Source organism: Drosophila elegans, unplaced genomic scaffold, assembly GCF_018152505.1.
Source record: "Drosophila elegans isolate 14027-0461.03 unplaced genomic scaffold, ASM1815250v1 contig_476, whole genome shotgun sequence".
Lineage (NCBI taxonomy): Eukaryota > Metazoa > Arthropoda > Insecta > Diptera > Drosophilidae > Drosophila > Drosophila elegans.
In genome coordinates, this window is record NW_024545863.1 from 15,220,424 (window position 1) to 15,232,132 (window position 11,709).

Here is an 11,709-nt window from a genome sequence, read left to right on the forward strand (position 1 = left end):
CTGTGAGCACAAGTTGATGTATATAGGCTTTTTTTCTAACACAACTGTATGCAAATTGCTGGCTTTATGTAAACAGAATTCGCTCGCTCTTCGCGACGAGAGATGTCAATGTTTCTTAATTCCAAAAATAAGTTTATTTGGGAGATGGATAGAAAAAGTGTTATAGGCTGGGCGTGAGAGAGTGAGAGAGACCGAATGCTGTGAAAATTTTGAAAATCAAAAAATTATAAGCAAGTGCTTGCTGCCATTCTCAGGCAGATCAACTCGAACGGGCGTCTAGTGAACAACACGCAACGACGATATATCCGAACCAAATCCAACGAACAATTCAATTTTAAATTTCACAAAAGCACCAAAAAATCGCAAAATGGTTTACGAAAGTGGATTTACAACTCGCAGAACGTACTCCTCGAGGCCGGTGACAACTTCTTACGCCGTTACGGTAAGCCCTTCGACATAAAATTATTTTCTTGACATACGGTAGTGTGGTTTTCCTTGATTTAAATCTGTGAAATATATCTGTGCGTACAGTTTCAAAATTCAAAATTCAAAATTCCAAATTCAAAATTCCAAATTGAAAATTAACAAATCTACAAACGCTGCGGATAAATTTGACAAATTTGAAAAGCAGTTAGCTAATCGAATCTGTAGTCACAAGATTTTAGTTACAAACGCTTGTGTCCCACTGGCTGTACTCAATGGTTTTAATATTGACAAGCGAACAGATTAATTAAGAAATTGAAACACGTTTGAATGCAAAGTGTCTACCAATTATGAATATCGTATCGAACTAGCTGATATTTTATTACTGAATGAATGTCCTTGTGCTCAAATATATTTGATGATCACCGGAATGTTCTGTAAATGTACATACATATGCCAAATAGTATTTTCAGGTTCAGTGTAAACATTTGTGTAGCAAATCATGCATAAACCTATTTCTAACAATTTAATAACTCTCATAAAGGCTCTACATACGCCTGTATGTACTTGTACTTGTACTATACTATATGTGATGTCGCCTAAACATAATAAAACCAGACCGAAATAAAGAATATGTGACAAAATTATATGACAAAATTATGCGAGTGTCAAAAAACATTGCAATTTTCATGAGGTCGTGGGAAATGAAATTTTCCTAAATTTATTGCTGCGCGATGATCTTCATATCTCTTTCGGATATACGTGTTTACTCATCTCCCAAATATAAAACGCGAACACATTTTAAGAATTCAGCGGAGGCCGAACGTTTTCTTCTCTATCTCTATCTATTTTATCATTATTTACAAAAAGTTGAGGTCCGTCTGGTGCCCAAAAATGTTTAGCATATAGCCGAGTGGAATTCCAAACACATGCGAATTCTCGATGAAACTCATACGGACGCAACTCTCTCGATAATTTGTTTTTGTACGGGCCGTGGTTTTGCTTTTTGTATGTGTAATACTATATGCGCGCGCATTTCGCTCTTCGCTAGTCCTAAAAATATCTTTCCGATTTCCATAATATATTCAAATAAACCGAAGCCATGGCAAGAGCCAACAATAAAATAACGGCAAAATTTTCGAAAATTAGAAGCTAAATGCTGAAAAAAAAAAAACAAAAGAGCCATTTTCAGACAGTCTAATGTGATGATAATCCACAGCAAGGCTATATATGTAAATCCATCATGTCTTGACACTTTCTTTTTTACATCTATGTTAATCTTGACAAATAATAATAATAATAATTATTTGCTGAATAATTATTTTCAAATATGTGCTGTGCAGAAGTGTTGCTTGGTTTTTAGGAATAGGATGCAGTATATACAGATTAATTGAATATTAACTTGGCTTTAGTGCTGTAAATAAATACACGTTTGCTGTTTGTGTTCCGTCTAAATGCTGCGAGTGATTCCATAATGCTCCCATTGCACATTACTTACAACCACACTACGTCGTATCAATATGCATATATACATATGTGTATTTAGACTGGGGTGGACCTTTGGCAAATCAAGATTTAAATTTAAATACTGGAATTTCCTGAGGTTAAATAGCAACCCGTAAAGTATGCTAGCCTCTTTGCAAATTAAGTATACGAGCAAGGGCAACGTTGCGTATGAGTAAATTAATCTCTTAACTTCCGCCTTGTGAACACCGAAAAGGTCCACTTTAGAATACAGATACATGTGTATATATGCAGCTTGTGTCATAATGTAAGAATGTTCAAATATTGGATATAGCTTGACCCACCCAGCACATCGATCTCAGCCACTGCCCCAACGAAGCTGTATATAAATGCCCTGCAACCACCAGACTTAAGATTGTATATAAATATATTAGCACCACCGCCCAGTTGAGTTCCTGCACCATCACTTAACCACCACGTTAGCCACCGCGTTTAACCCCCGGCTGACCCAGAAATTAAAAGCAAATTTGTGGACATTTTTGGGCATTGCAGAGAACGAAGAGAACACCAATTGACTGGGAGAAAGTTCCGTTCGTGCCGCGGCCGTCGCTCGTCTCGGATCCGGTGACCGCCTTCGGAGTGCGGCGTCCCGATCTCGAGCGGCGCCAGCGGTCGATTCTCGATCCGATCAATCGGGCGGCCATCAAGCCGGACTACAAGCTGGCCTATGCGCCGATAGAGCCGTACGTGTCCACTCGGGACAAGAACCGGACCCGGATCCTCGGCCTGGTGCGCCAGCACATCGACACCGTGGAGGCGGGCGGCAATACCGCCGCTCGCACCTTCCGCGACAGTCTGGACGCCCAGCTGCCGCGGCTCCATCGTGCCGCCTCCGAGTCCCTGCCCGTCCGCCGGGAGACCTACCGCAACGAGAGGTCGGGCGCGATGGTCACCAAGTACTCCTACTAGGGAGCACATCCATGTCCTCACCTAACCGACCACCCAACCGAACCCAATCGAATGCTAGTCGAACGAATCTAGTCTTACCTAAGAACACATAACCAACTAAAAAAGAAAAAAACCAGAAAAAACTGAAAAAGCATAAAAAAAATAATGATAGGCCTACTACATCTAGTCTAGCCATAGATCCATTAAACCCTGTGTTAACCCACTAAACATGTGTACCAGTTTTTATCCTACACAGAGAAATAGGACCTGCCTTGGAAAGTGTTTAAAAATATGAATTACTATTTGATTTGCAATCATAAATGCAAATTCTATTTTGGTTCTTAAATCCATTTATTAGGTCTTAAGATATTAAAATCAGAATGAATTCATGTACTTTGCTTTATGATATGATCAAATAGATCAAATCACTTTAAAACCAACAATGGTCCTTCCTCTGTGTAGCCAAGTATCTAACGTTTCATCCATAGAATCATAGCATTGTGTGTGCCTAGATGGTTGCATTAAACTCTAGAGTTAAACAGTTCGAACATGTTTCAATTTCCCTGTTTGAGTCGCATTGCGTTATTATGGATTTGCATTTGCATTCGCATTCAGCATACAGCACAGTTCGTGGAGCAGACAGTCGATTAGCCGACAAGGTAGACCAGGCAGACCAGACCCGCCATAACTCTAAACCCAACCAAAACCAAAACCAAAACAAAACAATCCTTTTCTATATATCACTATCAAATCGGAATTTATAGACTCCACGCTTAGACCTGTGCACGGACAGACCCGGCTCGCACCGCAGCCGCGCCTCCTCGGACTACTCGTACACCTCGAAGTCGTCCGTGGAAAAGAGCAGCTACGACTCGAGCAACCCGCACTCGTACCGTCCGGAGCGCTCCACGTACACGTCCACCGTGGAGAAGACGTCGCGCAGCGGTCCCGGCGGCTCGTACAACTACAGCACAGAGCGGACCAGCACCACTGGCGCCGGACCCGGCGGCTACAGCTACTCGTCGACCACCTCCGGCAACCTGCCCGGCGGCACCAAGTACCGCCACTTCTCCTACCACGTGTAGAATGATGTAGTGCATCTCCATTTGCTTTGAATTATGTTATGGTGCCCGCTAATGCGTCATTGTCTCGAAACAGCATATATATATATATCTACCTTGAAATAATCCCCTTAACCCGCTAACCTTGAGTGCCTATATGTATACGTTATGATGTTCCCGATGATGTATTTGTTTTGACTTGGACTAATCACCACTAATGACCAAATAGTTTCGCATATAGACTAGATTAACTGAAACAACAATTTCTCTGTGTATTTGCAACCTTAAAGCAGTCATGTTAAAACATATTTGTGATACAATAAAAAATAAACACGGTCTTATCTCAAATAAACCTATCGTTATTTTTTTTTTGAAATGAGCATAAAAGGTAGATACGATATTCATACTGAAGACACTAAGTAGGACACAAAGTTACTTGTGGGTAAAGAGTTCCAAACCAGCAAACCAAAATTGTCAAGAAATATGAGATTTGTCATATTTTTTGAAATAAATCATCCAATGCCGTATTTTGTATTACTTTCAGTACCCCTCTGTTGAGAAAGTAACTCGTGTAAGTATTTGATTTTCATCTAAGTCGCCTACATCGCTTGTCATCCATCTTTCTATGGTTTTACTATTCTTTCTATTGACTATTATCACACTGTTCAATCACATCCATCACATCATCGTCACTGGAAAAGCCGACTCGGTTAGTAGTAAGCCCTCACATCATAGCCTTATTTAGTTCATAGCTCAAGAAGAACCCAAAATTAAACGTTTAAAAGGGGATTGATATGATAATGTGACTAGGACATTAAATTTAAAGCTAGCTAGCTAATAAAGAAAAAAAATAAATAAAAAAATAGACAAAAAAATAAAGAAAAAAAAAATAAAGAAAAAAAATAAAGAAAAAAAAATAAAGAAAAAAATAAAGAAAAAAAATAAAGAAAACAAATTTGGTGCTTACAGATGCGTGTAAAGAAAATTTATTGATTGATTGAAATGACAAAAGAAAAATACTTTATTAATATTACTGGATACCTAAGCAATCTACTGAAGAAATAAGGGTACCATTTTCAACATGAACCTAACCTACTTTCAGAGATTAGATAAAACCTCCCCAACTGGAAAGATCATAAACAAATCGTTTCTGTAGCTAGTTATGTTCTTACTCCTGTTCTCTGCTTTCTCATTCTGCTAATGATAAAGTCATCTTCACCGAAGCCTGTCCATTCGATGTTATGTTAATTTTGAAACCGTTGCCAACTAGGTGTACAAGTCGAGCTACCCCATCTACTCGAGTTACTCGGTGCCCCGACGCATCTTCGGCGCAACCCGGGTGGTCACGTCGCCCATCCGAGTGGTGACCTCTCCCGCCCGCGTGGTGTCCCGCGTCATACACTCTCCATCGCCTGTTCGCGTTGTCCGCACGACGACCCGAGTGATTTCATCGCCGGAGCGCACCACCTACTCCTACACTTCGCCATCGACCTACTACAGTCCTACAACAACCTACTTGCCATCGACCTACACTTCGACCTACATCCCGACATCGTACACCACGTACACGCCGTCCTACGTCTACAACCCGACCACGGTCACCCGGGTGTATGCCCCCCGTAGCTCGCTATCGCCGCTGAGGATCACCTCCTCGCCGGTGAGGATCGTGACCAGCCCGGTTCGGGCCGTGCCCTCCTACCTGAAGAGGCTGCCGCCTGGCTACGGTGCTCGGGCCCTAACCAATTACCTCAATACCGAACCCTTCACCGTAAGTTCGTCGTTTGTACTTTACTAAAGCTTCCGTAGCCATGCAGAACTTGGAGTCCTGTTCTGTGTCCTCGCTTCTATCGATTTGGATTTTGAAGGGCGCCCCTAATAATCCATCCATATTGCAGACCTTCTCCGAGGAAACAGCCCGGATTCGCAACCGCGCGCAATCCCTGGTTCGTGACTTGCACACTCCTGTGGTGCGCCGTGCACGTAGCTGCACTCCCTTCCCCGTCACTGGGTAAGTTTCTGTTCGTTTTAAAGACCCCCTCCCCCATGTAATTGAATAAATCATCAGGTAGATACTCCCTTCCCTAAAATGGGTATTTAGAGATAACAAGTATCTATTTTTTTTGGAATCATTTCAAATATAAGCACAAGAGTAGACCCTAAGCCAGATTTTTGGTTAATATTGACCCTTTAAAACCAAAAATAGTTCTAAAGTTTATATAAATATCTATGCGCTTGTCTAGCGGCAGATTTTCATAATTCACAAGCCCTTGGCATACAACATAATTAAATTCGTTCCACTTGTTGTATACGTAATGCTTGCATTGCAATTACGCATACGACACGTTGTCTGCACAAATTTGGTGTAAAAAAATAAAGAAAAATAAAAAATTTGGTGCCGCTGTAAATATATTTTTAGATTTGCCAAAATATGACCTTGTCCTTTTTTTTCTGACGTATTAGGAATAAACTTTTGTTCACCGAAATTGAAAACTAATTTGTTGAAAAAAAAATTGCATTTCTAGTTACACTTATGAGCCGACATCGCAACTAGCCTTAGATGCCTATGTGGCCCGTGTCACAAACCCCGTGCGTCACGTTGCCAAGGAGGTGCACAACATTTCGCACTACCCCAGGCCAGCAGTAAAATATGTTGGTAAGTTGAATTCTTGAAGTGGTGTAACTCTACTGCACTATGTATTCCGTTCACAATTGTGGTTAGATAATTTATTGAACAGCAAATGGTTATTAAATTCCATTTTTTAAATAATTAAATAACAAAAGGTAAAAGTCATCTTGCATCAGTAAGGATTTGCGGTGACAAGGCCTATAATGTTAGAAGTCCATTGTACGATTCGGACAAAGTTCGAAACGATATTAACCTCTTGTCCTGGTACCTTAGACACCCGACTTGGAAGAATGATAAGAAATCCCATGTTCCTGTGAAGGAAGGTAAGTACTGTTCTTTGTGTTACATTACGCTTGAATATGACACCTGTATATATCACTCAAGCATAAATGTAATTGATGTTGCCGCCAAAACGATTACCATTCATTAAAAGATGCATAATTAAGTAAAAGGATGTGCGCGTTTTTTTTTTTAAATATTTTTTTTGACGAAATTTTTCGAACTATTTTAAACAAAAAAAAAAACACTTATAACGTGGTCCCGAAATGGTTGGCCAGTTTATATACGTAATAAACTTGAAGAACACTTTCATACAATCAAATCAAGCAGAGAATAATTTACATCCCACATTAAATGCCAGACAATTACTATTAAAATATAATTGGCATAAGATAAAGCACCTATGGCTTGGATTATAAAATATTACGATACCATATCTGAATTCGCGTTAAATTCGCATGGAATACGAATACGAATTAGAACTATCCGTTAAATATCGTTTTTAGTAACGTAAAAAGATAGCTTTTAAGCCGGTGCTATAGAATTTTAATTAGTTTATTCATTTGTAACTAACTTACATATTTGGTTGCTGCATCCTGAATTGTTCAGTTCATTGTATTTCACTAACGTTATACGTTTTATGATTGATTGATTCTTTCCAGTTGAAGCTGTTGAAGTTGAGGCCTAAATGATAACATGCCTGATTTTTGTATGGACATACACTTCTCTTTCTTAAATAAACCAATCTAAAAGACTTTCTTTTGCGTGGTAGACAATTAGCCGATATCTACAAGATGAACAAATGATATCGACGCACTCTGGCGCTTTCACTACTCAGACTAATTATTACACAAGTCAGATCAGACCAGCTTAAAAGATCGAATAATACAAAAAAAAAAAACCAATAAATTCAGCGCATCACTTGTGATACTAACATTTTTCATGTGACTCACCAAAATGTAGATACTTATTCATTCTCTTTCGATTTGTCGTAACTTAAGTAATAGCTGACTATTAAATTATATTTTTTCATGATCACTGATTACAAATTAATAAATACTTCATGTGCATCATTTTTGGCATTTAAGATATGAAAGTCAGCGCGAATTTTGTTAACCAATGTTTTGTTCATGCGTATGTAAACACATTTTAGGGATATTTACTTACAAATATGTATCAATATATTAATTTGTAAATACTGATCTAAACACAAATCTTTTCTTATGGGTTCGAAACTTATGCATTAAACTGTTTTGTTCTGCGGGGCTTTTAATATGGACCATAAAGTGTATAAATCCTGAATTAAATCTATAATATAGCAGTGTTTATGCTGCACAGTTTGAACAATATTTTTGTAAATATATGATAGCCAGAGATATAAACCTAAAAATGATGACAATTAAATAAACACAAATACAGACTATTCAACACTTCAAAACTCAGCTTACTTTATGTACTCTTTTGCATTTTGAGATGTATATATGTATGTATGCTTAACCCATTAACCACATTTTGGTTTAATTCTTCACACCCAGAACTTTTTAAAAATTCCCATTAATGCCACACAATACTCTAAACCATTGGCGTCTACTGTATCTGCAATTTTACCTTGCCTCGTCTAAAAGCAAACCAACACTCGCCGATCCGAATAGTAAGTATTAGTTGTACAAGAAAAACCTAATTGATATAAATGAGTGAACAGCAAAGTAAAGGATTAACGATAAAATAGAAAGTCATGCGCAGTGTGGACCAGATTTTTCTGACAAACTTCAAATTTCAGATGCCGAGTTGGACCCTAACCGTCCATCTAGAAAATTTTCTGCCCCTAGGCCCCTGGAAGACCCGCTCGATGTGGAGGCCAAGGAGAAGCAACGTCTTCGCCAGGAGCGTCTGCTGACGGTCAACGAGGAAGCTTTGGACGAACTGGACTTGGAGAAGAAGCGTGCCCAGAAAGCCGATGAGGCCAAGCGTCGCGAGGAGAGGTTGGTAGTCCTTGTTATTTTATTTGGTTATCAAGCAACTTAACTCTTTGTTTTTTCTTTAACGCTTACAGGGCTCTGAAGGAAGAGAGGGAACGCCTTGCTGCTGAGGCCGAGAAACAGGCTGCTGCCAAGGCCAAGAAGGCCGCCGAAGAAGCGGCTAAAATCGCTGCCGAAGAGGCTCTTCTGGCCGAAGAAGCCGCGAAAAAGGCTGCCGAAGAGGCGGCCCAAGAAGCCGCTCTTAAAGCTGCCGAAGAAGCTCGCTTGGCCGAGGAAGAAGCCGCCCAAAAGGCTGCCCAGAAAGCCGCCGAAGAGGCTGCCAAAAAAGCTGCCGAAGAGGCTCGTTTAGCCGAAGAAGCTGCCCAGAAGGCTGCCGAGGAAGCTGCCCAGAAAGCCGCCGAGGAAGCCGCCCAGAAAGCCGCCGAGGAAGCCGCTCTCAAGGCCGCCGAAGAGGCGCGTCTGGCCGAAGAGGCCGCCCAGAAGGCCGCTGAAGAAGCCGCCCTGAAGGCTGCCGAAGAGGCGGCACAGAAGGCCGCCGAAGAAGCCCGTGCCGCCGAAGAGGCTCGTCTGGAGGAGGAGCAGCGTCAGCGGGAACAGGAGCTGGAGCGCCTGGCGGAGATTGAGAAGGAGAGCGAGGGCGAACTGGCACGCCAGGCTGCCGAGCTGGCCGAGATCGCTCGCCAGGAGTCCGAGATTGCCGCCCAGGAGCTGCAGGCCATCCAGAAGGGCGACAACGAGGCCACCGAGCCACTGGTCGAGGAGCCCATCACGCCCATCGAGGAGCAGGAGCCCACCATCGAGCTGAGCTCCAATGTCACCACCACCACTGGTGGCAACGACTACGAGGAGGAGGTGGATGACGAGGAAGAGGAGGAGGAGGACGAGGAGGAGGAGGAATAGATTCTACACAATCATCAAGCTGTCAACCTAATTTAAAAGAAAACAATAAAAAACAATGAAAAACTATTCCAAATGGTGATATAAAAAGAAAAGTTTGCAAGCAAAAAATAATGATTTATGGGTTATCATAATTCGATTGGCTTTACCTAAATTGCGTAAAGATTATTTTTCAAAGTTTAGTAAAATAATCTTCTTTAAAAATAGCTTGTTTTTAAATTTTGCAGCTTACTTTAACGGCTGCTTTTCCCAGCTGTTGCTTCTATTATTTTATTTCCTGTCCTGACGGCGCTGAAATTAAATCAGGTATTAAAGTTTCAATCAGAAGTTTGCAACGCAGTGAAGGAGATATCTCCGACTCTGTAAAGTATTTATATTCTATATAAACATTTTCCGATTTTTAAGCGAAAAATAATTATTGCATTGTGATTTTTATTACATTACTTATAATGATAACAGTCCCTGCTGTTAATGATCTTTAACTACAACGAATTAGGTTTTTTACCACAATCAAATATGTTTTCTTTAGCACTGAAACAAATTAATTGCCTTGGTGCATTTCAATTGTATATCAAAACACACCTTATAAATAAAAATAATAATAAAAATAATTTGATAAAAAAGGAAGATTTTTATAATTAAAATTATCAATTGTCACTTTGTTCATAGATTATTTTCAAAGATGGGTGTTTCCGTAGTTAAATTCCTGCCTTCATTAACGTTAACGAACATATGATAGTTCAAAGTAACACTAGTCTTGGGAAAGGGGTCTGTTGAGAGAAGAATTTGTGATTAATGTGGATCCTTGCGGAATCCCAATTTTGTACTCACATCTAGGACTAGAGCACAGCTCATTGCCGTTCAAAACCAAAGAGCGCAGCTTGGGTAGCTCGGTGTTGATATTTATGAACCGGAGAAATGCCTGAGCCGGCTCACCATTCAAAAGATTAATGACTGCCAAATCTTTAGTGGGATACGTTTGCAATCTGGTTACAAACATCTTGAAAATATATAAAATGTCTGGTTACAAATTGCTACACTTGACTTACTAATTGCTTACCGCGCTAGATCCTTGCACTTCGAAAGTCGCCTTCCATCTAAAATTAAAAGTGTCCAACTTTGGCGCCGTGAAGATGCCTATGTGGGTCCTTCCATCATCCTCCGTGTCGTATCTGAAGTGATTATCGCAATGGTTCTCAGGTGTGAGTACAGCCAGAGCAGGGCTCAGACAAAGACCCAAAAAGGTCAGACCAATGATAGACATGTCGAGAACCTCTGCTGATAAAGTCTGAACAATGTTTGGAAGCTATGTATGCACTATTTCGTTCCATCTATATCTTATCAAAAAGCTTTTTAGAGCAGGTTTGCAAAACGAAAGCTCTAAAGCTGGAATTAAGATTCAATCACTTTCGAAATTCCCAATAAGATATGCTAAATCTTATCAAAAAGCTTTTTAGAGCAGGTTTGCAGAACGAAAGCTCTAAAGATGGAATTGAGATTGAAACACGTTCGAAATTCCCAATAAGATTTGAATAAAGGTTTTAATAAAATGTTTTATAACTTGCGGTAAATCCGAAAATTACTGACAACACTGATAATAATATCTATGAAAAAAATCCGAAATAACTTAAAATAGGCCAATAGCATATAATATAATATATCTCATTTAGAGATTTTAATAGATTCGTTTAATTTTTTTATGTTTGTGAAGAAAGGGGATGGAAGTTGAAAAAGAAAGGAAGGGAGAAAGGGAGGAAGGCAGTGTGAGGAGCCAAAAATTTAATTGCGGATAAGTTTAATGCCTGGCAGAAGTCCAGCAGGCGCTCAATTAAAATGTTTGTACAGCAGAAGTGGTACAATGGGCAAACAGATCCTTGAAAAAGCTGTTGGTAAGTTTCCGGCGAAAATATTTTCTTGTATATGTTTAAATTTCCCGCCTTGAGTAACCTTACAATAAAATTGAAGACAAAAATTGTAAAATGTAAGATGTAAAATGTAAGATGTAGATACATAGAAATACCAAAAACTGAAA

The 11,709-nt window shown here is 40.0% G+C and overlaps 2 protein-coding genes across 7 annotated transcripts; one reads left to right on the plus strand and one right to left on the minus strand.

The window, feature by feature from the left end:
- The first annotated feature begins 239 nt into the window (after positions 1-239).
- Positions 240-9,746, plus strand: LOC108134842 (protein anoxia up-regulated). Of its 6 annotated transcripts, XM_017255334.2 has the most exons (8): positions 247-442; positions 4,441-4,467; positions 5,167-5,664; positions 5,792-5,904; positions 6,419-6,549; positions 6,678-6,845; positions 7,464-7,510; positions 7,574-8,009. In XM_017255334.2, exons 1-7 carry the CDS (start codon positions 368-370, stop codon positions 7,487-7,489), a joined length of 1,038 nt encoding a protein of 345 aa, XP_017110823.1. In that variant the 5' UTR covers positions 247-367; the 3' UTR covers positions 7,490-7,510; positions 7,574-8,009. The 6 variants fall into 6 exon arrangements, with proteins under 6 accessions (XP_017110848.1, XP_017110796.1, XP_017110823.1 ...); XM_017255307.2 differs by lacking the exons at positions 6,678-6,845; positions 7,464-7,510; positions 7,574-8,009 and adding exons at positions 8,582-8,783; positions 8,855-9,746 and having other exon boundaries at positions 242-442; XM_017255326.2 differs by having other exon boundaries at positions 7,464-8,009.
- A 594-nt stretch (positions 9,747-10,340) lies between these two features.
- On the minus strand, positions 10,341-10,941 carry LOC121467551. Its single transcript, XM_041709148.1, has 3 exons — positions 10,738-10,941; positions 10,509-10,677; positions 10,341-10,447 (listed from the first exon to the last, which is right to left on the minus strand). Exons 1-3 carry the CDS (start codon positions 10,939-10,941, stop codon positions 10,341-10,343), a joined length of 480 nt encoding a protein of 159 aa, XP_041565082.1.
- Positions 10,942-11,709: the final 768 nt, after the last annotated feature.

What these genes read in the sequence shown, in the direction of transcription:
- LOC108134842 (XM_017255307.2), top strand. Translation starts at nt 368, where the DNA reads ATGGTTTACGAAAGTGGATTTACAACTCGCAGAACGTACTCCTCGAGG. An exon ending in ACTCCCTTCCCCGTCACTGG is followed by an intron (nt 5,905 to 6,418) that starts GTAAGTTTCTGT and finishes TTGCATTTCTAG; the next exon opens with TTACACTTATGAGCCGACAT. An exon ending in GCCAAGCGTCGCGAGGAGAG is followed by an intron (nt 8,784 to 8,854) that starts GTTGGTAGTCCT and finishes TAACGCTTACAG; the next exon opens with GGCTCTGAAGGAAGAGAGGG.
- LOC121467551 (XM_041709148.1), bottom strand. Translation starts at nt 10,941, where the DNA reads ATGTCTATCATTGGTCTGACCTTTTTGGGTCTTTGTCTGAGCCCTGCT. An exon ending in AAGTGCAAGGATCTAGCGCG is followed by an intron (nt 10,678 to 10,737) that starts GTAAGCAATTAG and finishes TATATTTTCAAG; the next exon opens with ATGTTTGTAACCAGATTGCA. An exon ending in GCTGTGCTCTAGTCCTAGAT is followed by an intron (nt 10,448 to 10,508) that starts GTGAGTACAAAA and finishes TTCTCTCAACAG; the next exon opens with ACCCCTTTCCCAAGACTAGT.